Below are 27725 nucleotides of genomic sequence, written 5' to 3'. Positions count from 1 at the left end.
ACCTTAAGTCCCAAAGGAGACCCCAAGAAACCGACCGTAAATAACTGTATGCAACATATGACTGCCCCCATAGGGAAGCATTGATGCGTAAAAACGCGTTTAGGTGAACTGCTTACTTACCTGTGAAATTCAAATTTAAAAAGTACTTACCTGATAATGAAGTTCTTGGTATCAAAATTTATATGAAAGTATGACTTATTTTTCTAAATTGGTCTCATTTATTCTTAAGTGTGTCTGATGGATTGCCTCTGTGAGTACAAGAGATGCTTAGCACTACCCTCAGTTAAGCCTAAACTGCTCACCCACACTACCACAAGAGGCCATTTTGTGTTATCATTTTTGCCTCTGTAAACCAATAAGGGTTGCCTGGACTCTTCACACAGTGTACCTCGTTTTGGTCCACTATATAAAGACCCAGCTACCTACAGTGTCTTGTAGCAGAGGCAACTTTATTGGGTAGAACTAGCCCTGTATTATCCTTGCAAGTATCCCCGGACTGCTTGCTAGTGGCAAGATTGCTGCTGGAGTTGGTATGATTGGGAGTGTTCTGGAGAAGTGGCTTTTGCTGTGCTCCTGAATTATTGCCTGCTAAAGAGCACCTAGATGATGGTTTGGAGGGCACCCATACTCATAGCGATCTTATTATCGATCTTAATTTTTTTCTAGCATTTGGTCCGGTTGTGGATCAAATCGGTATTCACAATCAACTGGGAGACAGACTAAGTGTTGCTGCACTTTGCATTTGAAACCCAGTTTGAGCCAGTAATGTGCATAGAAGGGTGAAGGTCTTAACCTCCCTGGCTGTAGTGTGCACTGCAACCAACATGTACCTTACTGTGACATTGAAATTGTTTTTGCTTTTGGAGACCATCTCTTCCCGCCTTTCTGTACTGTTCAGGAAGATGTTGTAAGAGGCCCTCCATTGTGCCCTGTAATATCTAGAGAGGAGTCCTATGGAGTTGACACTCTGCCAATGAGTGCCCTTGCCTACTTCCACCGATTTCTTGCAGTCTCTATCCTCTTCTTATCTAGTGGGGGGGCATCCAGTGTGGCTTGTGCAGAAGCCATTTTTCAGGCATTCTGAACTCCAAGGGAGTCTGGAGAACCCTTGTATTTCTTTTCCACGCTAAGGGCGACAACTCCGGTCCTTATCAGACTTGGAAAAATGTACTTTTAGCACTGGCAGGAACTGCACAGACCTTTCCAACCCGGATATGGTTTCTACACGGAAGTCTTCCTCTGGAACAGTATGCATATCTACTTTATTGTGGAGTGTGGCACTTTGAATAACCAATTGGAAGGTGAATGTCATGGGGGTTGGGGTGGGGCTGCTCTTAGCGTGACACTCCAAGTCTATATCCCCTGCAGGATCTACATCATAATCCTTCCAACGGTCATCCCTTGGATGAGGATCGAAGGGTGCCCGAGATCCTCAGGAAGGGGGGATTGTTAAAGACTCAACTTGCAAGTGTGAGGTGTAAGAATGTGGAGACTGTTGTTGAGTGACAGGATGGTGATGTTCACGGGACTTTCCGCTGTGGTGGTCAAGTAAGTGTGAGTTGTGGACTTGGGTTAGTGTCAGCATCCTTCAAACACTTATGTTGTGGTGCATTATCTCAAGGAATGCCCAATACAGGTACCTTCTCAAACATGAGCCTCTTTTTCTTAGGGATGGAGTCTGAAGCCTTAGAACCCCTTAGATAGATTTTGCCTGTTTGTGGATGGGTATGTAGGTAGTGTTGCCTTTCGTCCATCTCTTCCCATAGTCTCTACAATCTGCCTTGGAACATCCTTCGAACCAATGGCTGTTTGTGGTTTCTGGGCAGATTGGACTTTTTGAGCTGCCAGTGGTTTTAAATCTTGCTTCGAGTTAGATATGCTCTTCTGCTCCGAAAAGGATGTCAGACCAGAGAGGTCTTTTGGTCTTGATAGAGTTTTGGTTTTGTCAGAGAAATGCCTTTGAGCCCCAAAGTCTGAAGCCTTATCTCAAGGCTCACAGACCCGGGGGGTGAGGGTCACATAGGAGATGGGGGGGGGGGGCAGTGTTGAGCAATGGACTACATGCAGGTCTCCCAAAGGGGCAATGCACCACCTTGGTGAGTGTGCTTGCTTAGATTTCTGTGAGGGCTGATCAGTACAATCCTTGGCATTGGTTTGGTCCAAGGTTCTGTGGCAGTGGACAGTCCTCCTCTCACAAGTTCATCAGTCAAACTCTAATTGGAATTTTCTATAGACTGGGCGGGTGCGCTGGCAGGCATTGGGATTAGACGTCCTGATGCTCCTTCTCTTCAGTCTTGAGTGGTCTTTCTCACCAGAGATGTTAGTCATAGTCTCGATAGATTGATGCTGTATGGTGAGGTGTGCAAGGCACCTCTCCCTTCTGGAGGGTCTTTTTCCTGCAACACACCAACCAGAAAGTCCACTTTGTATCCCCGAGTTCAGGGGAGAAACACAAGTTGCAGATCAAGTGGGCTTTGGACCAGGACTTTTTGGAGCAACTTTTTAAAGGGCGTCAGTTCCATCACCTTTCGTACCTCTCATTCTCCAGAGCAGATATGAAGTACACTGCCCTGATGGTTGGTGGGAAATCTAAGTTCCAGTGTGTTTTCAGAACCAACAGTAGACATCTGTGAAAAAAGCTTCTCTTGACTGGGAACATTTTTCTACTGCAGGAGCCCAAAGCTCAGACAGTAAAATGGCGAGGCCGGGAGTCACCTCGGTGCAGTATGGCTGATTGGAAAGCAGACCATTATGAACGTGCTGAAGTCGCAAAGCCTTGAACCTAAAGACACATTAAGGAGTAAAAGTTCGAGGTTGTGGCAGCAAAGACCAAAGGTCCATGAAGCAGTTTACAGGACACAAATTCCCTAGTGGTGCATAGAGCAATACAGTCTACAGTATTGTGAGGAAAAGAATTCTCATTTTTAAGAGCCTTCAAAGAGCTGGACTAACGAACAGTTCACCCAGGAACTAAAGTTCATCTATATTGTAAAATAACATCTCCCAAAGTCAATAATAATCAGCAAATATTCCAATGGTCATTTTTGCCTCGACGAGTTCTCTTGTGTCTGACCAAGTGACTAGTGAATAGCCCATGATCATTTGCATAAGCCCTCCGTCAAAACAAGGTTTAGTGGGAATCATTTTCCCCAGCTCATTTCTAATAAACCAACTTTTTATTCAAATGTTTTCCAAATAAGTTGCAACTTATTCACAGGTCATTCACTAGGGGCACACGTTTTCTGCACTGCCTTGAAAAGAGTGCTGGTCCTGCCTGCCAAGTTTCTTTTCTAGATAAGCCAGCATTTCTGCTCTAGTGAGCTCGACAATCATGCAAGTCCAATTAATTTCATTTACCTTCTATGACCCAAGCACACTCAGTGTACCCACTTACTGGTGGTAATTGATTTGTAGTAGAGGCATGCTGCAGGATTACATGGTAGGCCATCTGGTTGGTTTTAAGTTTTCACCTTGGCAAGAAATTATACAATAACTGCTCTCTCAAGCAAGTACAGGTTAGAGATGTAGCATCATGGGCTGTATTGCGGATCATCGCAAAAACCATCTAGCTCACAATATCCTACGCCCACCATGGACAAATAGAATGCCTATAACACCATCCCTCTGCCACAGCAGAACCAGAAGGCAGTCCATGTTCACATCATAGGCATGGAGTGGGTTTCCACTGACTGAGGAGATAATCTTGAATACAGAACTTTTTAAAGACCATTCGAATGTTTATGGCACCAGACATATGAACGTTAAAATATACCTTCACGTCCCTGGAGCGCAAATCCAGGGAGTAGCCTATATATGCTGAACTAGGCTGCCCCCGCAATCACACCAAGATATTGGGAAAGTCAAAGGCCTACCATGTGCTGGGCTGCGAACCCTACGTGAAGTTTGTGATTTTGCATCTGTTTCCATCGGATGTGGAGCTGTATCCTTTGTTCCTTTCATGACGCATCGCATTGTAAGAGCATTCAATACTGTGTTCAAAACAATAAAAGGTTTTCCCATGAATAAAATTAAATGCAGTCAAGTCCTTATTCCAAAGTCGAGGTGGCAGGAGGACCCGATGGAGCGAGCAGCTGCCACCATTGGAAAATGTGGACTACAGCCAGCAGATCCAGAGACAAGGGACTCTTGATATTAAAGACCCTAGATACTCCATAGTGGGTGGCGCACCACTAAAATACCAGTTTACTTGAAAAATATCACAAATTTGGTTCCCAAGACTCGGCAGTGTTCCCAACTGTGACCCTGCTCACTATTGACCCCTTGTGCCTTGTGGTATCCTCCATAGCTGTTCCTCCTATAGCCTATGCCCTCGCCGTTCCTTGGGACAACAGTAAGTTCAGACATGCCATTCCAACTGTGGAGAGGTTTACCAATAAACCTCCCTTCAAATAAATCGTCCTCATGGTCATTTATTTAATGTCTACACTGGCGACAGAGAATGGGATCATGCTGAAGATCACGCCAGTACAGGCACGGGTTTGACAGAACCCAGAAGGTGATCGGAAAGAAAGTGAGAGATCATCTCAAAAAGCTCTACTGCCATCCTCGGGGTCCGCACCACCTCCTGACTTCTTTGAGAAGCTCAGCCTGAACACCAAAAACAACGCATCATGGGGCAACTTCACTCCCCTCAATGAAAAAAACATCAACAAGATTCTTCAGAGTATCAACCCATCTAATCTTTTCAGCGACCCGTTGCCTCCTCCCATCTTCAAAGAAATCAAGAATGTCCACATCCACACCTGGACAAGGATTGTAAATGCTTCACTGTCACAGGGCTCGTTTCCAGAGTGCTTAAAAGCTGCTCAGGTAACACCCATACTAAAAAAAAAAAACTAATGCTGATGGGGCTGACTAACAACTTCTGCCCTATACCCAACATCCCCACCCTAGACAAACTCCAAGATAAATTCGTCCAATCCCAACTCTGTGCGCACATTGAGAATTTCCAACTCCTAGACCAGCCTCAATCTGGCTTTCGGAGGAGGTATAGCACTGAATCGGCTCTCATTCACGTCTTGGATGACATTTTAAAAATGCTCGACCAAAATGAATCCAGCCTCCTAATCCTCCTTGACCGTTCCTACGCTTTCGACACAGTCCATTACGATAACCTAATTTCCATTCTGAAGAACAGGATGGGCTTCTCTGGTCAGGTGTTACAATGGTTCTAGTCTTTCCTTCACCACAGATCACAGAGTCCAGGTGAACCACACTCTCCCAGCCCTCTCCAGTACTCATGGGGGTCCCCCAAGGGTCCGCCCCATCTCCTATACTCTTCAACCTGTTCTTGGAACCTTTAGCTAACACTAAATTTCACGAACATTCTCTTCCATATGTATGGGGACGATGCACAACTTTATTTGAAACTCTGCGCCCCGGACATCTCACTCAACTCCATCAGAACAGCTACTCAAAACTGGTTAACACCTCCTGCTCAACACCTCCAAAACAGAATTCCTTCTCATCTCTCCTCTGAACCACATCCCCAAGCCAGACCTTTGGTTGAATCACCTCACTGCCTTTAACTGCTCCCCCCTATTACAGATTCAGCCAAATCTCTCGGAATCACCCTGGACAAGCATCTGAACATGAAGAATCGTATCGGCAATGTGTGTAAGGGAGCTAATCATTTGATTAGGACACTTAGGAATATCAAACCATTCCTTACACAATCTGACTTCAAGCAGGTGGTCCAAGCGCTTGTGTTGCCGAGACTGGACTACAGCAGCGCTACGCTCTGTGGTCTCCCCAAATATACCTTGGCTCCACTAAGGGCATCTCTGAATGCTGCGGCTAGGCTGGTTACTTGTACCAAAAACACACACATATCCCCAGTCCTAAAATCCCTTGAATGGTTGCCTTATGAAGCTTGAATTCAGCTAAAGATGGCTTGTCTGGCACACAAAGCCCTCCATCTCAAAACCCCGTCGCCTAGCTCAAAAACTTGAACTATCCAGGGGTAGACCCTCATGAAGTGCTAACTCTTTCCTCTTGAAACCACAAATCTATAGCAAAAAAAAAAAACTGCCAACGAGCCTTCTCCGGCACTGCCCCGAAGATCTGGAACTCTCTTCTTCCAGAAGTACACAGAATCTGCTCCACAGCTCCTTTCAAACTGGAAGCCAAAAGACTCCTAATGAACAAGTTTTTACCTTAAATGGTTTATGATCACCTGCCTGAAGAATCTGATCCTACAACGGTTAGACCTTACCCTTACCTCATATTTTGCCCCCTTCTTAGCCGGCTATGTATTAGCTGTTTTATTCTCCTTTGACCCCTTTGTACTGTAATTATTTGTTTATGTTTTTTTATGTCAATATTGCATTTACCATCTTTTCTTCTGTAAAGCGCTCCGATATCTTTCAGGATAGTGTTCGCGCTATATAAAACTTTATAAATAAATGTGTGGCAGCTTTCCCAGTGAGGCTGTACATGTCTGGAGTGCACGTTAATCTAAACCATGGGTACTTGAAAACTTTCTCAGGGACCTAAAATACAATTTGGGTCATGTCCGCGGGCCACGTCAATGCATTGATTGCTCCCAATCTCATTTTTTTTTTTTTTAAAAGGGTGCAGTAGCATTACCAAAAAGCGCATTAATGCTAGATTATAGGTGCATTTTTCACACAGCCTTTATTCAGTTATCTAGCTGCGATTTATTCAAGTGAAGGTGTGCCTGGCCGCCAGTGGTCAGCGGGCTGTACTTTGAGAAACACTGATCTAATCTGTGCTTGAGGTGCCTCCAAGCACTAGACAGCTGGTAAGCAGTGCGAGTTTTTCAGGAGGTAACCAGACTGTCTACATCCAGCTTCTTCAACAAGAGACTACATATATAAATCCCAAAATTTTAAAAAAGAGTATTAGAAATGAAAATGTATTTTCAGAACTCAAACTGATGTTGAATTTCCAATTCAGCCATGCTAACTATTGAATTGGGTAACAAACATGTTATTTCTGCAGCAATATACCCTTTAGGGTGCACCCACGTATTAAAAATCCACTTTATATTCTAAAGCTAATGTTTAGTGTGAAAAGCAGCATTGAGGAGACGTAGAATTACTTTGGTGTCGGGAGCATCAAGTCGATGCTGTTATGTATTACCCATGTACAGACATTGCAAATTGACAAAGCCTTTTTCACATTATTGCTGTTCACCCTGCCCGATGCATTGAGGTGATCACTGCTGATAGTCTCACCAATGTACTCTTATCTGGTCACTATTACAACACTAAGAAAATTAGTAGCTCAAGAAGATTTGCATTGAACATAAGTAACTCCCACTATAGAGAAGGTTAGCGACTGCTGGCCTTTATCAAGTATGTCTAGACCCTCCCACCGTTAGCGCTTTGTGTAACTGAGCTTCCCAGCCTTAATCCCACTCTGAAGTGCCCCAGCAATTTTTGACTGGGACTACAAGTATCATCTGCACTCATTTATCTGTGCCTGGAATTGCTATGTGGGCTGCCTGCTGGGTGACAGACTCTCTTTGACAGACAGCTACTTCAACGCAGTCGCATCAGTGTTGCCTCTCCCCAAGCCCCTCGTCTCACTTTCGGCTCCAAGACGGCGTGGGCCATATACAATGTTTGTGTGCGAGGTGGATTCCCATCAGCTCTGATCAACTCTGCAGGTCAAACATGATGTGCTGATCATCCTATTCAGCCCCGACTGCACACTGAACGCAAACTAGACGCTGGCACCAGTTACGTTTCATGGCCTGCTTATCAGTTGCCATTGCCTTCACATACTCTTACCAACTGTGCTCCTGCCTCCAAGCTGCTGAGCCTCACAATGTCCTCTGCCTGCCACTACAGGAAGGATTAGAGGAAAAAAGGAATACAATGGGGAAAGGCATGGTTATTGTGCCACCTGTTGGAACCTAGTGCATTTGTCATTCTGGAAACTAATACAAATAAGTCCGTAATCTATTTGTTCTGGGCCATAATCCAGGTTTTGGCTTTTCTAAACAAGGAACAGCGATTCACACTTTTGCTCCATAGTAAGCAATGTATTAAAATGAATATAAATTACTTCAAGGATCCACACTGGCCACATTACCCTCCAAGTGCAGTGAATTGTATAAAACAAGGAAGTGATTCACACACTATTGCTCCAGAGACAGTGTCTAGTTACCGATTCTCATACTACTGCTCTAGAGACAGTGCACAGCTCATCAAAATTATAGATAACATTGTATTGTATTTGCTATCTTGTAACAACTCACTGTATGAATAACACGGAGGAACATAACTGTTTAACCCCTTTCCGTGTTGATCTTTCACAGTGCAAAACAGCAAACCAATTGAAATGATGAAATTGTGTGATCAGAATGTTATCAAACCAGTCAAAGCCACAGAATGGTTAGCTCCCATTGTGGTCTAGCGTAAAGCGGACAATTAGGGGAGATAATGTGTTGATCTAAGAGCGCTGAACAAAGTAGTGGTGGTGGACAGATTCTTCCACCCACGATGTCAGAAGTGTTCCCAGCCTGAAAGGGAGCAAAGATTTGCTCAACCCTTCATCTGGCTTTAGCTTATTTCTAGATATGGTTGCACCCAGAGCCATAAGATCACACCTTCATTGTACACGTAGGTGTTTACAGGTTCAAACGTATGCCCTTAGGATTAATTTCTACAGCCTCAGTGTTCCAACAGGCTGTCAATGCTCAGACATTCCGGGTGTGTTCTATTACCAGGATGATGCATTTGTTTGTGGGGCACCAATACAGAAAACAATGAAAGGGTCTAGAAAGTACAAAAGAAGTTTGAAAATGTTAGTCTCACGGTGAAGGTGGACAAATACAAACTCGAATTTGAAGATGTAACCTACCTGTGGCACACCATCTCCAGCAAAGGGATTGAACCAAAAGATGAGGTGGTGAATTCCATCATGAACTTAGCCTCTCCAACAAACAAAGATGAACTCTGATCGTTCTTGGTCATGGTGGGTTTTTAAAAGTTAAACACAAGTTTCACAAACCGAACATTCCATTTGAGGTCGCTAAGCAAATCAAAAGCAGAGTTCATCTGAGACAACATGTGCAAAAGGGAGTGTCAAGATGCAAAACAGTGTACGGAAAATGCACCGCAACTCCGATCCTTTGTACCAGACAGAGTAGTGATTAGAACCACAGACTCCAGCACAAAATTGAGCGGTACTCTCCCAAGCAGAGGAAAGAATGAGTTAACAGTTGCTTTTGCATTCAGGTCATTACAGGGGAGGGGGGGGCACAAGCTTTCTACTAATAAAGAAATAAAAATAAAAAAAATATTTAAAAAAAACAATTAAAAAAAAAAGGAAGCTCTAGCCGTATTCTGGGGCATACAAAAGTCCAAAAATGTTGTTTGAGGTAGTGATTTCAAGACCAGAACGGACCACAAACCACTGAAAAATGTTTGAGAGAAAAGGCTTAGACTCCGAACCTAGCCGCATGAGCAAATGGATTGCCAACCTACAAGAATACACATTCACAGTTGAATACATTACTGGAGTCAAGTATAGTCTCTCTAGGCTACCTCCCAACATGAACAGTTGTATAAATGAATAAACACTGAATGTGAGTCTTTTCTGACGGTGTGATAAGAGGCTGAATGGAAAACAAGCCTCACAGAAGATGAAATCCTGGAGGCAGTCAGTTTGTTAACCGTAGTTGAGCAAAAAATTTCAAGGAGGAATTAAAAGCATATTAGTGCGTCAAAGATTAACTTGCAGAACTAGAGGTCTGTTTCGGGGCAAGATAAACTCAAAGCAGATGATGGCCACTTTGGTATTTTTAAGACTAAAGAGGGACTTCAAATAGACTTTTGGTGGCATGGCCTGGACATCCAAATGGAAAGATCTGCAAGGGGCTGTGCACCGTGCAGTGAGAGCTACAAGATGTTAACAAGGAACCCCCCCCAAATGCAAACAAACCATGGGACAAATTGGACACAATTGTTCCCACAGCAGGGAAAGCATGATACCCTAGGTTATAGTCCTGTTAGATCTATACTTCAGGTGGCCATAAATCAGGTTTACTTCAGACATAAATTCAAAAGTGTGTCAAACTTTTTAAACAGAAGGATTTCATAGTGAAGGGATACCAACAACTATCCTATTAGATAATGGAATACAAATTTGCTCTAAAGAAATTGATACATTCTAAGAATCTGCACTTCAGGACCTCTGCGGAGTTTTTCAAAGAAACCCACCCCACCCCCCTAGATAGATTCTACTATATCAGGCTGCGACGAGATGTGAGCGCTGCTACCCCTTCATTCCCCGCTGAACCTCAGACTATGATCCCCCTGCATGTGGTCTTACAACAGGATGTCCCCGCCCATGTCCTTCGCTGCTTTACCGTACAGCGCAGGCGAAGTCACTTTGATCCCCCTCTGGCCCGGGAAAGATGGGAGAAGGAGGAGATCGGGTACCCCCTCATGGAGGACCAATGGACGCATTGTTGCAAGCAGACTGGGGAAATCTCTGCCAGTAGCAGGTTTAGGATGATCCATTACAAATTTGAGCACCGGTTATATTATACACCGGCGAAACTATTTCGGCTGAAGATTCGACGATGACCGATGTGAACAGTGTGGAGAGGGAGGAGCGGACTTTGAACATCTGGCATGGGACTGTCCGTCTGTGCAGAGGTACTGGGCGGAGGTGTTCGGCGCGCTTGACCTCATGACTGGCACACACGTTTCTAAAGACCTGGTAACTGCGTTGTTAGGCTATACTGCCCCTATTGCTGCCAAAATGCGCAACTACCCTTCTATTGCACTGCTCCTTGCTAAACGTAGAATTGCTTGCAAATGGGTAAGGGGCAGAGCCCCGAAATTTAAGGATTGGATTCAGGACCCGATTTATTGCCAAGAGCAACTAAACGCCTATGCCGACCTCCAACCTCCCTCTTCCCGTCCCAGTAACATCTGGGGCCCTTTGCAGAGCTACTTACTGGAGCACTCTACTGAGACTGCATCGGAAACCCCACATTGAGCAACTGAAGTCCTGCTGTGCGGTGTGGTGGCCGATGAATCCTGCGCGCCGATAGCTGAGAGGGAGGCATGGCGACACTTCGGTGGTGTAGGATGGGAGGCCTGAGTACCCTACACTGTGCTCCTATTAGAATACAGAGCTATTAGCGGCTGTTTGGTTGAGTTGTTTGTTGGGATGAGTTGTGGTTAGCCCGATCCAATGTACGAATTGACTGACATACCCATGTACATTCCATCATCTGTCCCGCCTGCTAATCCCTCCAACGCGGCCGGCCCGATTGGGTTGTAGGCGGCTTGCTGTGTAACTCCGCTTCCCCACCACTGAGGCAGTAAGATATGTATAGTTGAAATATTGCATTGCCGGCCTGATGGAGGTTGTAGGCGATATGCGGAATTGTAGGTCTCTTTTTCCTTGAAATGCAAAATAAAGGTTGTGAAAATTAAAGAGTATTTCACCTGACTCTAGACCAAAGCACTCTTTCACAATGCCATACAAACTTATGATGGTAGAATATGAAATTTGGGAAGGGTGGTGAAACTCAGTTACCCTCTCTACAGAAAGGATGCCAACCATCAGCCGGCAGTAGGAGACAAGCACAGACAATCCACCTGACAGAGGGAATGGTTTATTCAATACTGCCCACAGCAGACATTCCAATGAGAGTTTCTCTTATAGAGTACAGACAAATCCCATCAGACCACCAAGATACTTGAAAGACTATGTCTGGGATTAAAAGGTAACTTTCATTGCGTGCAATAGATCCTACAAAGCATCTTATACATAGGTTCATAACACAATGTCTGGGATTATAAAAAGGTTTAATTTGTACCTTGTATCCCATACATATCTTATACAAAAGTTTACTCAACTGTTCGTATAGTATTATGCTACCATCAGTGCTAAACCTCAGGACTGCCGCTTCTCTTGTGTGTGGTCAGTGTGGGCAATTCCCTCCCTCTGTTCGCACCCTTGCATCTGGTTCAGTGATTAAAGGGGGATGTGTGGTTTCCTCTATAGCGATTCTTCCCATTGCCTATGCCCCCGTTACTTGAGACAATAGAACGTCCCAACAGGTCCTGCCAACTGTGGAGAGTGTTGCCCTCAGTGAAAAGCTGTACCTGTGCTATGGCATTACCAATTAACCTCTTCAAACATATCGTCGTCCTGGTCTGTCATTCAACGTTTCTACACCTCTCTTTGTCTTTGGGGGCAGCACCGACTAGTTTGGTTGAGCGTTGGATTTTAGGATCATAGGCAGTTTGTAAAACTCATCTTAATATTTCGTGGGTATCTGGAAACAACAGCTGAGACTTAAACCCACCAAGTCGCATGGGTTGGTGGGGTGTTACTTAAAGTTGGACCAGTACCAAACCTGGGACCACAATCCACACATGTATCCTTCGTACACACCAGATTCCCGGGAGATTACACAAGCAAACCAGGATGGGAGGTTCAAAGCTGCATTTAACATTCCGCCGTTAGAATTCAGCCGAGCAGAAGAGTCCCAGGTCAGTTAATTACTCAACATCTGTGTTAGCACCATGATCCTAGAGAGACACAATACAGGGCTCTTCGGACACAGAGGTTTTATTCGAAATGTTAAATACTCTTTAGACAGACAACAGGGGTTTCAAGCGGGGCAGTCCTCCAAGAGCTTTACAGACAGATACCAAACATCACTGTCGGAGAGGGAATTGAGTGCTTCTGGGTAATTTGGAAAGTCTTTAAGAGTGCTCCTCTGCCATTTTCTCTGCCTTGGCAACAGCTTCTTCAATTGGGCCAACCATGTAGAAAGACTGTTCAGGAAGATGATCATAGTGTCCTGGAGGAGAAAAACCAGCATGTAAAAAAAGTAGACCAAAGCAGTAACCACTCACACATTCCAACTTTAGAAATAAAACTTAATTCATGGCTAGATCTACTCATGCAATAGTACACCATTTTTCTGGAGACATCATAAGAAAGGAAATGTAATTTTGCCAAAAAGGTGAAGACAGCAAAGGACAACGTTAATAAACAGAACTGGATTAAATGTCTAGTTTGTTACATTGTGAGTATCTCCATCTATAGCGTTGGAAACAAAACAAAAATAGGGTGGGCATAACTCATGTAATTTGCTGTAGCTTTATTACGCAAAATTCTACAGAACGCAAGGAGTAGATCCCTGCATTTAGCACCATTTCCTAGCGCAAAATGTACCTTGCACACAAAATTCACCAGAGGATGCCTTTTGCACCAAGTAAATAGCAGTAAATGAAATGGAACACAAACAGCAGCTTCTGCTTGCACTCTGTTCCTGTGCTGTTAGGAGGCATTTCCCTCCGAATTGCAAGAGCAGGGGTAATCATTCAAGTTTCAGTAATTTTGTATTACAAGAGTAACGCAAAGTTACTCCAGCTTAATTAAAATTTTGCCTTGCAAATAAAGTCATGCACAGGAAAGAGAATTTGCGAAGTAGTGAGATGCACATAGCACACAAATAATTCACATTTATTCATCCTAGACTCATCTCACTGCCTACAAGAAGTCCCCCAGTGGTTGTAAAGCGAACGTTAGGCCCATTGTTTCCTACATGAGAGAACACTGCAATAGACTTGCTTATACGTTCTTACCTGAAAGAATATCCTTGAACCCTTTGATGGTTTCCTTCAGGGGGACTAGTTTCCCCAAGTGACCGGTGAACACCTCAGCAACTTGGAAGGGCTGCGATAGGAATCGCTGGATTTTACGGGCTCGGGCAACAGTCAGCTTATCTTCCTCAGACAACTCATCCATACCTAGGATAGCAATGATATCCTGGAGGGATTTGTAATCCTAGAAGGACAATAGGAAAAACCTTAAGAGGGAAAGAAAAAAAAAAAGCCTGCCCTTGACACAGAAGAGCAAGCTACAGCTCTATCACATCTCCCTTATCCGGCAAAATTTTTGGCAAGGAGGTCAATACAACTCACGACTTTGTTGAAAAAATAAAAAATAAACTACTTCAGTATGCCACAAGCAGGAATCTGACCTGGGTAGGCCCAGAGCCAGGAGATGTGATTTAGTGGTTAGAGGAGGTGCGCACTGGGTTCCATGTTTGCCTTCTAATGCTTCATCTTTAACTCAGTGTAGCCCAGTATTCCAACTAGGGCCAGTCCACTCAGAAGCTCCTCTAAGAGTTAGGAAAAGCACTGAATAATCAAGCAATTTAGACTGACAAAGCCAACCAATAGTAGGCAACGTGCTGAACCAAAACCCTTTTGCAAGTATTGTGCCGGTCACAGTGTCTGACAGCATAAAGTGATCTGTAGGAGATACCTAAAAGCATGGAAGTATGTACTTTAAACACAACCGCTGACTTGCTCAGGTTCTTTCCCAGCACACAGTGGACAATGCCGATTAGTACTAATGACCTTCCCTACCCACACCAAGAGACTCCTGGAGTATACACTGCACTTTACATATACCCCTCACAGAAATAGAGATATGACCCCATCATGAGCCTGTTGAAGACGACCCTGGTGGTCTCAAGGGTAAGAAACAAACTATTTAATTGCATAACCTTGGTGAGGCTGGAAACCATTACCAGTTATACTATGAAGCGATAAATGGTCTAAGGGTTTTCATTCCCTCCAAGTCTGTAGCCAAGACGCCGTCATGTCATTGGAGTCCAAGGGGAACCTGGGTGAATGTGTAAATAAGAGGCCGGTTTAATGGTGGTCCTCACAACCCTATGCTGGCTTAGATACTCCTGAACACAAGTATTTTCAGCAGGGAACACATTGTTTCTAGGACATATGAACACAGGAGTAGTTTTGTACTATAAGGGTGGGCTCATGAACACAACCAGTACTAGCAAAACTGTGTTGCTACTTCTATCCTCAGAAGGCTCTGAACCCATAGTACATGGATTGGAAATTCATCCCTACTGGACTGCCAAATCAGAAACTCAGCCTATAAAAACAAAACTGTTTTCTAGTTACACCTGTGGTGCCAAGCCTAATGGCCTCACAAATATCAATCACTGCTTGCTCCAGCCTCACATCTCAACCTGTCTCCAATGGCAATAGGCCAGACCTTATGAAACAACGCCTGGAATAGAACGATTCCTACCAACGTAAAGCACTTCCTGGGGGTCTTTGGCTACTAGGACCCATCTTGTGGTTCTTATTGTGCCCCAGGCGGCAATATGCTTCAACTGGCTAACTATTAAATTGGATTTGTAGACGGCAATTTAAAAGAGCGCATCACTTTCTTGTTTCTGGCACTTGGAAAAGAATGTTCTAAGAAAAGTAGCCGGCAAGACCGCTCGCCAAACAGCAATTCGTTATCTCACCTAGAACGGAAGTATATATATTTTTTGGTTTTTTAACTGTACAGAAAGTACTAAAGCCTTTAGGGGCATTTTAAACATTTACAGGAACTAATGACTGATGTAACCGACCAACTGACTAGTGGGAGTGACCAACATATTAAGGAGTGAACCACAAAGGAAGTAGATTTGCAAAATCAGCACGAGTAGAATATTTCTGTATTGTTATTGATAAACCAAAGTCAAGCTAAAGTAGGCAACTACAGCCTTTATTCCCCCTTTACCTGTAGAATTTTCTGGACTCCACGGGCCACCTCATAGTGCTCGGCTCCAACGATGTTGGGGTCCATGATACGAGAAGTAGAGTCAAGGGGATCTACAGCAGGGTAGATGCCCAATTCAGAGATTGCACGCGACAGTACAGTTGTGGCATCCAAATGGGCAAAAGTGGTGGCTGGGGCAGGATCAGTCAAATCATCAGCAGGTACATAGATAGCCTAAGAGAAAACGATAAGTTAAAAGGAGCAGAGTTTTCATGCAAATATCATCCAATGTCTCATTCCACTTGTGGAAGAGAGTCCAAATGAGTCAGACTGTGCAGTTTGGCATCAAAAGTGGCAATCTCCCTTTAAATTTTTTTTTCTTGTTTAAAGTTTACGTTGGGTTGTGAATTTAATTGTTCCTCAATCGGTTTATAATCTAAAATGGATACAGTCTTTGATTGTGACCAGACTGACACCTGTGGATTAATTATAACTTGTGGTATGGTTTGTATAAAAACCATTATATAAAATTGTAACTACGAAGCTCTTAATTACCCATACTGCACTTTTATCAGCAAAACATACTTTGCCAGGACTTTTTCTAATATCGCCTCAGATTCACATTTAAATGTTTTTCTTTCAGACCCTACTTCAGTTCCCACCACTTAACCTTAGAGATTGTGCAATAAATAACTTTTGGTACATATTTAGATAGTAGCTTAAGTATATGCATCAATTAGCAAGGCAATCAGGACCCATAATGTGATAGTTAATAGGTAAGGATAACAAACTGTTGCAGACTAACATTCCAAAGCCTGAGCTAGGCTTTCTGAATCTGCCAGAAGAATTTATTGTTCAAGCCTTAAAAACAGAAAGGCTTCTAAGTTTACACAATTGACTTAATTACCTGCACAGATGTAATCGATCCTTTCTTGGTAGTGGTGATTCTCTCTTGCATGGTACCCATGTCAGTAGCCAGGGTTGGCTGGTATCCGACAGCAGAAGGGATTCTGCCCAGCAAAGCAGACACCTAAAAAGTGTAAGACCATGCTTTAGGGACAAATAGGATACTTAAAAACAAAGTTGCACGACTCTACGGTTTGGTTTCTTTCTCAGATTGAACAGTTGGCTTCAGATAACTCAGAAGAACGAAAGTCAAGGATTAATCATCATAGAAAGAAACTCTGAAACGCAAGGAATACATTTTAGTAACAAAGTTAAAGCTAAAAAGCACAGTAACATGAAAATGTATATAAAATTGGTAAATTAGTACAAGTAATGGCTAAACCACAAGTGTCGTCATAGATTTGATCTCACCTCTGAGCCAGCTTGTGTGAACCGGAAAATATTGTCAATGAACAGCAGCACATCCTGTCCCTCCTGGTCTCGGAAGTACTCTGCAACAGTCAACCCAGACAAAGCAACACGAGCACGTGCACCCGGGGGTTCATTCATCTGTCCATACACAAGGGCCACCTGACAGAAGACAGAAAACCCCGTTAGATTTTGTTTAGAGCCAGACGCTAGATTTCTCCTGTGTATGGTCTCTCTAAAAACAACATCAACCACCATTTAAAATTTAAAGTTGCAGGAGAGCCTCACAATATTTTACCTCTACAGGATACTTGTAACAGGTTTCCAGGTCATACCCAAAGTGATACCGAGAGTTGTGCATATTATCTAAGCTTAGGGTTTGCCGACCGGAAATAATATAACTTTGAAAAACGAGAGCAAGTTATTTTTTTTATTTTTAATCAAAAGTAGAGACGGTACCTTGTAAAAGCCAGCACATTATACCAACTGCAAAAATGTATATAGAGATAGGATAAATAGTACACCACCCTAACACATACGATTATTCTTTGGAAGACAGAATACAATTTTCTTACAACTGTAATCGGCCTTGGCTCTCCAAGAATTTAGTTACCCTAGTGTTAAGATGAGTTCTAAAAGTATGAGCTTATAAAAAAAATAAATGTAAAACATGCTAATTTGTTCTCCTATGCTTCACCTGACTATTTTCTATACATTTTAATGCTAACTTTAGCAGGTATATTTGTATCTGTCAGTGAGGACAAATGGTACGGACTAAGTGCCAAACTAACAAAGTTGTGCCTCAAAAAAAGCTTATCCCTCAGCAAACCCTCACAACGGGCTAGCATCAACAGCACCGTACTACAATGGTTCTAATCATACCTGAACAAATGATACAACCGTATCAAACTAAACAAGTTCAAATCGATAGCAACATTACTCACCCAGGAGTCCCATGGCTCAATCCTTTCTTCTTCAAGCTCTACGTGGAACCCCTTTCAAAAGATACTGAAAAAAACCAGGACTGCCTACCATCTTTAGAGGGACATCTAAATCTATATCAAAATTGCTTCGCTTAAAAACATCCAACACCTGAATTACTCTCACCTCGAAATACACCCGACTCATCACCTAAAAATAAACCCCCCAAAAACTGAGCATCTATATCAAAAAGCACGACACTGGAAAAAAACAACCTACCTCTCCAATAAACTCTCAAGAGCAGGCCCAATTTGTTTTTCTTCTTTTTTTAGAAAGACCTCAACGAGGCTCTGACACTCCTCGTCCCTCCCAAATTCAAGACAACAAAATCTCACTTGATCGTCCTCTGGGAACGCCCCTAGAATTTGGACAACCCATCCTATCTTCACATCAGGAAAAACTTTCCCTCATCAACAAATTCCTAAACTCGCTCACTTAAGTCTTCTGTTTGACCAACCAAATACCACTTCTAATCAAACTCACTACTCGCCGACCTCTATTCCTCACCCCACCATTTGTATACCTCAAATATAGTCTCGAGATATGTCTCACACTTGTATCCATCTCCTGTAATTGAAGTTCACCTCCTTCCTGCATTCTATTGTATGACTTTTCCCTTTCCACTTTTGTTATACTTTCTATAAACGAGGTATACATAATCCATGTAAGGCATTATATTGTATGACCTTTTCCTTCCCTAATCTAGGTGCATTGAGAGCATGACAGAACGTATTGCTCTTTACACAGAAAAACACAGGTTTGAGTATCGAACTCAAAAGGCACTAGGACATGCTCACCTTGGATGTGGTGTCCTTCAGGTTGATAACACCAGACTCAATCATTTCATGGTACAAGTCATTTCCCTCGCGGGTCCGTTCACCAACTCCAGCAAACACAGAGTATCCACCATGGGCCTTGGCCACATTGTTGATGAGCTCCATGATCAGTACAGTTTTCCCAACACCAGCACCTCCAAACAACCCTATACAGAAAAGCAAGGAAAGTTAAAAATCAGACCAAAAAGAAGAAATCAAGTGTCTTATGATCAATTTCCTTCTCAGATTTAAGGTTGGCTTCAGAAAACTCAGAAGAACGAAAGTCAAAGATTGTTCATCATCAAAGGATATTATAGTTGTGTGTATAAATCAAAATGTACTGCAAAACCCTTTAAAAAAATATATCTTTACCCAAACAACATTTGACATTAGGAAAAATAAACTAAAAAACATTTAATCAACATACCAATTTTTCCGCCTTTTGCGTAGGGAGCTAGCAGGTCAACCACCTTGATGCCAGTAACCAGGATCTCCTGCTCAACACTCATTTCCACAAACTCTGGTGCTTCAGCATGAATGGCTGCATATCTGTGGTGGAGAAGATATGCGATTAAAATGCAGAAGGAGAAGCCAATTTGAGGCTCCGATCTCAGCTACGTCCCTTCTCAGATAATAACACTGGCTTCAGAAAACTCAGAAGAACGAAAGTCAAGTTTAATCATCACTGAAGGGATTTACTGGTGTGATTTGCTTAAGTGAGTGCAGAGTCAAACCTGCAGCCATCCTAGTTGCTTTATTTGCACCCACACCCCTTCCTGTCTTGCAAAATGCCAGAGAAAGGTGTCAACCCTCCACTCCAGGCCCCAACCAACTTTGCCAAAAAATGTTGTGACCCCCCCCCCCCCCCCCCCACTTTATATTTAAACTCATCTCCTACGAGACAGAAGCATGGCATCTCCGTCACAGAACACAAGCAGCTGGCCTATAAGTCCAGTTCACAATGCATAAACAGTAAACTAAGCATAGTGAAGTCCATAAAAGCCATAACAGTTGTAAAGACCAACAGGCAAGGCAGCTTACAGCAGCCCCGGATGTCATACCAACAGATGCTGCAAACAGCTATCATGGTGCCCTTACCGCCCCCGCCCCCCCCCCCCAAAAATAGCAGAGGGTGTTTGACATTCCGCTAGGCAAAATTTAAGACAAGCATTTGCAGTAGTCCTTGCATTAGTTACATTTAAAGCTATTGGCGATGCAAAAGAGAATGTTTGTTAGAATTTTTTTCCCCTCAAAATATTCTAGCAGCAGCACAAGTAATAAAAGAAAATCCATTAAGCAAGGAACAGGTACATCACCTGTGCCTGTTACTCGGTGCCCATGTGGACGTCTATTAGCCATATAAGGTACTGCACCCTCCAATAATGAAGACTACAACTCATCCATAAGACCCGGTGCAGTCCTGCCTTATTTATTCCGAAGGAACAGGACTTGCTGACACACAGGAAGAACAGTAGAGCTTAGGCTGATGCAGCCATTGTCTTACTCAAATCCTTGAGGACCCTTGTTAGGTGACCTCAGAAATTAGCCGTATGGCACCACTGAAGCATCCACGGGCCAGATATTCAGCACATACTGCCCAAAAGACAGCCAGGCCCGGCTTCTATAGTCTGCTAGACATTGCAAACAATTCAAGTGGGCACCACTGAACAAAGCGTTGCTTTAAGTACAATCTTGTTAAATCACCTAGTGTAAAGGCAGGCATTGAATGACAGCGTGGTCGGAGTTGGAGGACACCAATGTTGCATATTTACTCCCAACAGATGTATTGTGTAGGTTTAGGTATTGCATCAGACACTGCACTTAGTTTCATTGGGCTGCCAGACTGCTTGCAAAAGCAACAAATAGGTTTTCCCCTCCTCAAGACGTATATACAAACAAAAACAGTACATCTATGGATAAGCTTAAGTTAAGGTTCACAAAGGAAACGCCACTTCTTCCATTCGTGAATAACTTAAGCTGCTCAAGAAATGAGGAGATGCTTGAACCGTTCATCTTCAGAGGACTGAGCCAAGAATTTAAGGATTGAGCAAAGCGTTTTTAGGGGTGTGCGTATATATTAACCTTGAAAATCTCACCTACTGACGAAGGCTATGGACCGATTCAAATTTAGAAAAATCATATGGTTTGATTCGTGCAGTATTCGCAGACTGAATACACTTTGGATTCAGGGTGACTAAACAGTTATATCGAATCCCTGATTTCATTGGGGATTACATCTTATATAAAATAACCAGAGTCAGTTACTTGGATTTATTATGCACACAAACACTATTCAAATAAGAAGCTACTGGTCAGTTCACAGGAATTAGTACCAAGGAAAACGTAAGAACCTGGGTACTTTTGTGATACCTAAACTGTACAATGGACATGAAGCAACATAATACATTAACATGTAAGCTACTCAAGTGAAGCATTTATCCAATTAAATGCCAACCGATGTTCCATCATCAAACCATTTGTTGTGCCAATGACTGCAGCTCGAGCGGACAAAGTCAGAACAGACCTGGCTATTGAGTACACGGTCTACAGGTCCCCGTACACAACCCGCCACTGCACTTTGCCCATAAACGGCATTTCTGAACCCTACGTGGACACATTCCTATCAACGGAGGAGCTGAGATAGTAGCAATTTGGGTTGGGAGGTTTTGTTTTATTGGGCCAGATGAACAAAATTGCCAATTTAAGCTATTGTTATAAATCAAAGAAAAAAAAAAAAATGTGTGCCACATTAATCTACCAAAATATTAAAAAGACAAGACGTACTGTTTGGTAGTAATTGGGCCTCTCTCATCAATGGGTTCGCCAATTACGTTCATGATTCTTCCCAAAGTTTCGGGACCAACAGGGATTCGAATGGGAGTGCCAGCATCCAGCACCTGTTGCCCCCTCACCAAGCCTTCTGTGCCGTCCATGGCAATAGTCCGAACTGTGCTCTCACCTGGTATGACAGAATCAAATGTCAAAAACAGCCCACCAAGGATGGATAAGAAGTTGCCACTGACGCAGCAGGCCTTCTCAGAACATTGTAATGGCTTCAGCAAACTCAGAAGAACGAAAGTCTGTTGTTAAATCATCAGTGAAGGACGATTTGAAGTCAATTTCCTACGCATCAATCCATCACACTCACCTAAATGTTGAGCAACTTCCAGAACCAGCCTGGTATCCCTGCCCTGGACTTCGAGGGCATTAAGAATAGGGGGGAGCCCCTCATCGAACTGAACATCCACAACAGCGCCAATGACTGCCACGATGCGCCCAGTGGCAACGCCAGCTTTGGGAGCAGGAGTGGTCTGTGCTGCATAGTCTCTCCCTAAATAAAAGAATAAGGCACGCATCACAAAAAAGCTGCTTCTTTAATATCTACTTTCTCATTTGGACAGCACGTCTTCAAAAAAAACATAGGTTCAAGATACAGAGCTGCCCTGGAAATAACTTTTGAAGCCTACTAGAAACATACAGCCTTCGTGTAGGCCATTGTAGTGTATATGGTGTATCAAATTTAGGTGGCACAATATCTACATGTGCCAAATTTGACATTTAGTTTTGAACTAAGAGGTTACGACTGGCCTAACGATATACCAATCAATCTACATAACTTTATTAGGTCTGAATGGAAATATACCGTAAAAGTATCTTGTATTGTAATTGCATTTAAATAGCGCTTACACCCCTGACGAGGCGTCAAAGCGCCTTTTAAGCGAGTAGCACGCTACTCTGGAACCCAAGAAGGATTAGTGTTGAATTAGTATAGTGAAATATGAAAGTAATTTGAGTGGTGGATATTAGTCAGCTATTTGGATTGAGAAGAATAGCAGAGGGATAGAAGAGTGAAAAAGGGTTTCATTTATATAGTGCTTGCTTCCCATGAGGCGCTGTAGCGCTTTTTTCGGTGAATAGCACGCTACTCGGAACCCATAAAGGATTAGTGGTGAATTAGTATAGAGACATGAAGTTTGATAAGTGGACATGTTAGTCTGTTATTTTGATTGAAAATGATAGTGGAGGGATAGAAGAGTGAAAGAGGCCGATTATTTTTTGGGGGTCTTCATAGCAGTAGTGGGAGACTTGGGTGAGTAAAAAGGGTTGTGGAGGGGGAAGAGTTTAGAAAGGCTTGTTTTGGTGGGGGATCAGTATAATAATAAAAGGTATCAGGTGGTGCAAGGAGGGGTAGAGTAGGGGGGAGTCTAGAAGTACAATTTCGGGGGTCATAGTAGTGGTATGGGGTTTGAGATGAATGAGAGTGGACGTAGAGGATATATTGACAGAGGTATAGGGTGAGAAATAGGATAGTGCATTGAATATGCTGAATTGAAAGAAAGTAATAAATATATAGATCCATAATTACATGGAAAAAGTATAGATGCATAAAGGAAGTAAGTAGATGTAGATCAAAGACATTCATAAAGGTATAGTGTAGTACATTGAATATTTTTTGGGGGGAATGCATATAGAAATATTGCACATATGTAATACAGCTAACACTGGTCTATCAGTTACTATTCCCCACTCATGGCCTACCGCAACGATTGTACTTATATTTAAACAGGGGGACCGTACGTCGCCTCAGTGCTATAGGCCTATTTCTCTCATCGTTAGTAGTATTGGTTAAATGGGCAGGTGATAAAGATAGGCTATCCCCCTTTCAATTTGGGTTTCTGACGAAATTAGTTTTTTTTATTTGGCTTAACGATATACATTGTGTTTTGGTAATAGCTGCCCTTGTAAGGGTCACTGGTGTTGCCTATACAGCACACAAATCTACCCACGTTTACCTAATATATTAATAGTAAAGATAAATATCTTTAATTGCACCCACCTTAAATCAACTGCAATCGTGCTCTTTCTTTGAGAAGTGATCCGATACGAGTTGAAGGGCACCTTAAAAACCGGCAGGTCACAGAGGAGGTAGCGTAACAAATGAATGAACTCGCTCCCTCAAACTTTAAGGCATATCCCACTAGAGTTCTTTTTAGATCCCCCCCACCGCCCCTCCAATGACCCGGTACTACAGAACCTCTCTGGTGTCTTGCAGTACAAATGATAGGCTTTTAAATTACGAGATCAACCTTTCCGCTGAATAACCTTGGATTCGTCCACAGCTGTGTTTAAGATGGGAGCTGCGTCCGACTCTAGCATCAGGAGGGACTCCGACTGTTAGAATAACAAAAAAAGTTATTCCAAACTGATATACAATAGCCACGCAGCACCACCACCACTGTGGCTGCGAGTGTACTACAGATGTAGTAGACCTGCAGGCCGATTATTCTCAAAAGGGACGTGGTTAACACATCGAAGAGGTCAGACAAGGAGCGATTCTGGCGTGGTGTGCATGAGGTTCTACGAATGGTTACGCGTGTCGCGCTGCTGCCGGAAGCGAGGAGATGCTTGCTGAATGTCTGGGAACCAAATGACTACTCGGTCCCGCAGGCGCGGTGGGTGACTCTGGGATACATGATAGCCAAGCGTGATATTGCCCAATTGTGGGGATCCCAGAGGCCCCCTGCGGTGTCGGCCTGGAAAGAGCATATGGATTGGTGTATGTTTCGTGAAAAGGTGGTGTATGTGGCGAGGGGTAAGCCTGGGGCGTGGATGAAACTCTGGGGCCCCTGGAACGCCTACCGCGGGGGTATTTGTGAGCCGCCGCTGCTACCAGCGGCCTCGCCGGCTCCGTCTCCCTAGATGGCGCCCCTCTCTTGGCCGCGGGCGCGCGGTCCCCCAGTCCCTGATCTACTCCCGTCCCCCTCTTCAGAATTTTGCTGCTGGTTTGGATCCCCCACTTATGGAGCACGTGTTGTCACTTTGGATCGAGGGTTGCCTTGCGGTTGTGGTTTGTTTATGTTGTTTTGCATTAAGAAAATGGAACCGTACTGTGGGCATGGAGCTGTGAGGCCTGCACCATTGATCACTCCTGTCTTCCTATTGTGCACCGCTGAGAAAATTTTTTGCTGTATGTATGTAATATGCTTTTGATGCTCTAGCGGCCGGCCGTGTGGTTGTAGGCCCATACCTGTAACTTCTATAAACTGCAATAAACGGTTTCAAAAAAAAAAAAAAAAAAAAAAAAAAAAAAGGTCAGACAAGTATGGGACAGAGGTCATATTTCCAGTCAACAGGTCATAGGACATTGCGGAAAGAACCAGCATAAGCAATACTTTGACGGCAACATGACCCCTAATTCAACGACCTGAGTAACAAATCTTAAAAATAAAAATGTACACGATCACAGAAAATTTCGCAGAGCATCTGCAAACATAATTTAAGCACACCCATTGTTGTTGTAGGGAACTTATAAACCAAACCAACAGCTTGAGGATTCAGTTGCATTTCTTGGTCATGTCACAGAGAAACTACATGGTTATGCAAAGTTAACTATGAACTCTACTTTTTTTCCCCCCAATCTATCCTCTCACGTTTGAAATGTTTCTGGACTCAATCTGGACAGGATATTATGAAGTGTACCACTTCCTGGGTCCCCAGACTTATACTATTGAAATAGTGGGTCCAAATGTATGGCCTTAACAGCTCTAGGGTTCGCCCCGCGCGTAAAGTTGGAAGCCTCCTTCAGGCAAAGCCCAAAAACACATTAATTCCCTTCCCACAAACCCTGATCGCCCACTCGACACCAAAAAGACGGCACCGAGCGGTCAATATTTGCAACTTATAATTAAAAAAAACACTGCTTCTGTAACTTGCACATCTCCCCTACCTATGCAAAACTGCCCCATACCCCCTGCACTATATACACATATAACAACAATAAAACAGACACTCCCACACAAGATCACATTCCGGATGGTGGAGGGGGTTAGCAGGGAGGCCGGGCGCATACACCACTCTTTTTCCTGCTGGGAAGAAGCAGGTGACAAAGACGTGGAGACCAGCACTGGAAAGGCGATATGACAGTTATAACTTATAATTTGCCGCTGCGTTCGGGCAACGGCACCAAGTGCAAACAGGGTCTGGGCTAGGCCTACGCGGAAATCAATGACAGTTGTAGGTCATGAAGACGACGAGGGCACGGAACTTTTGCATCATACTCTTACACCCCAAGCCTTCCTCCTTAATACTCACGGGCACATGCCGCAGCAGGACCGCCCTTCAGCAACGGGGCCAGGCCTCTCAGGGCCCCGGCGGAGCAGCGACCTACAGACCCCAACATGGCGACAGCAGAGAGAGGAGAGAGCGGCGAGGGCACTGCAGGAGGAAAGAGAGTGGGGCGGTGTCATGAAGAGCCGGTAAGGCGGGCCCTGACTACGTCACTCAGGAAAGCCGAATGCGCTTGAGCCTAAGGTAAGTCATACAGGAATAGGATTGGCCAGAAACTAGGGCTAGGTGCTATTGGCGTAAAGCAGGCCCGTTCCCCAAGCTATTGGGCTAAAAAGATGCCCTACAGAAAAACAGCGCCCATATTAGGGGAATGTTCGTGAGACGGAGACACGGAGGCGGCCATCTTGGAAAATACATTTTTGTTTGAACTGCTAAGGACATTTCAATAGAAACAAAAGAGGGACATTAAGGACATGACCATGAACGTGGCAGTCATCTGTAATAGAAATCGGTCGTACAGTGGACAGTCACTAATGTCATTGTTGCCCATGTTTTCAATAAGGATATGTGTGGCATTTTCAATCTTTGTAGTATGCCTGTGTATGACATTTACATGCACCACTTGTGAAACTGCATGACAATTTAAGCAAACATATTTAACAAAGAAAATGGTGCAACACATACCTGTCAATCTCTTTCTTGCGTGTGAATTGAGGCGTTTAAAATGATGGTCCTATTAAGATCAATAGGAAATGATACGTTTTTGTCGATGTCTGAAAATTGGGGGACTACTTAAAAGTTAATGGAGGGATTTTGTTTGTGCTGCAGGTGAATACAAGTAAAAAGCAGGTGATTTTACAGGTAAGGTAAAGCAGACATCGACAGCTTTCGTTCGCTTTATTATTTAGTGTGCCTGAAGTTGTACATCTATACTGTGAACAGTACAACTAAAAGTACCAAAATTAAGAGAGGGAAAATAGGAATTGATTAATTACTAATATCCAGAATGGGTTAACCTCAGACATTTTATTTTCATTTATTTGAGACCCAAGGTTATCACAGTGCTTTACAACTTAAGTGACAATCAAACTACATGCAAAGATTCATATGGGTCAAAAAGTAAAAAAAAAAAAAAAAGTACGGAACAATACAACATTAAAGTAGTGGCGTTAGTGATGCAGCGGAGTTTACCAACTCTATACATACATACACACAACTCTTATTTGGGCCCGTAAACATTCATACATTCAATGAGCTAGTAAATATCCGCTGGACATCAATTTTGTTTTACCTTAGAGAACCTTTACACCAGTATTTTTATTACCCCTGTCTCTTAAGTAAATTTACCTGTTGAAAGATCTAGTAGTAGCTTAGAATAGGGAGGAAAACGATAATAGTTATAAGAATACATTCAACTTTTATTCAAAGAACCACAGACTCAGTAGGAGTTTTAAAGGTTTATCTGAATGAATATTTTGTGAGTCAAATCAAATGCACCTAGACACATTAACACTCTCCATCAGGAAAAGTAGTTCAATTAGTTTACAATTCAATTCACATTAATTCATCTCATTTGATGACAGTACCTGAGGAGAGAAAGAACAGAGAGCAAATACGAAGCACAACCCCACAGAACTATATTTACCTAGAATGGTGTGAGGACCTCGACATCAGAGTATCAAGAATTCAGGGCAGGTTCATGACCCGGAAGGTGACCCTTTCTAGTTGCAACACCAGCATTGCACCCCTCTCTGGTGCTACTCTCTCCGGCTCGGGCTCGTTCGGACCCCTTCCTAGATGTGCCTCCTCGGTTCTTCCGCGATTCTATCCTAGTGTTGGATTCTTCAATCAGTTTGCAGCAAATTCAGGCAATATCTCAGCTTAGCATGAGCATCAGGTGGGTCAAGTGTGACTAACTAACTAGAACTTACCTCTGTTATACCAAATCAAATGTATGATCCACCCCCAAATGTTTCAATTCTATGTACACCC

General features: G+C 43.3%; 1 protein-coding gene and 4 non-coding genes across 5 annotated transcripts; all 5 read right to left on the bottom strand.

Annotated features, from left to right (window-relative positions):
• Window positions 1-12572: 12572 nt before the first annotated feature.
• On the bottom strand, window positions 12573-26163 carry ATP5F1B (ATP synthase F1 subunit beta). The gene is made up of 10 exons (XM_085600962.1): window positions 25758-26163; window positions 21814-21996; window positions 21450-21624; window positions 19093-19214; window positions 18648-18832; window positions 16873-17031; window positions 16463-16585; window positions 15577-15789; window positions 13614-13815; window positions 12573-12823 (listed from the first exon to the last, which is right to left on the bottom strand). The coding sequence occupies exons 1-10, from the start codon at window positions 25843-25845 to the stop codon at window positions 12726-12728; spliced, it is 1548 nt and encodes a 515-aa protein (XP_085457088.1). The 5' UTR covers window positions 25846-26163; the 3' UTR covers window positions 12573-12725.
• On the bottom strand, window positions 16663-16734 carry LOC146833267 (small nucleolar RNA SNORD59). The gene has a single exon (XR_014960968.1). It is a non-coding gene; the product is annotated as a small nucleolar RNA SNORD59 (small nucleolar RNA).
• LOC146833266 (small nucleolar RNA SNORD59) lies at window positions 18903-18973 on the bottom strand. Its single transcript, XR_014960969.1, has one exon. It is a non-coding gene; the product is annotated as a small nucleolar RNA SNORD59 (small nucleolar RNA).
• LOC146833265 (small nucleolar RNA SNORD59) lies at window positions 19287-19357 on the bottom strand. Its single transcript, XR_014960967.1, has one exon. It is a non-coding gene; the product is annotated as a small nucleolar RNA SNORD59 (small nucleolar RNA).
• LOC146833264 (small nucleolar RNA SNORD59) lies at window positions 21697-21769 on the bottom strand. The gene has a single exon (XR_014960966.1). It is a non-coding gene; the product is annotated as a small nucleolar RNA SNORD59 (small nucleolar RNA).
• Window positions 26164-27725: the final 1562 nt, after the last annotated feature.

This window comes from Triturus cristatus, chromosome 4_2 (genome assembly GCF_964204655.1).
Source record: "Triturus cristatus chromosome 4_2, aTriCri1.1, whole genome shotgun sequence".
NCBI classification, from domain to species: domain Eukaryota; kingdom Metazoa; phylum Chordata; class Amphibia; order Caudata; family Salamandridae; genus Triturus; species Triturus cristatus.
This window is presented reverse-complemented; position numbering and strand designations above follow the sequence as displayed.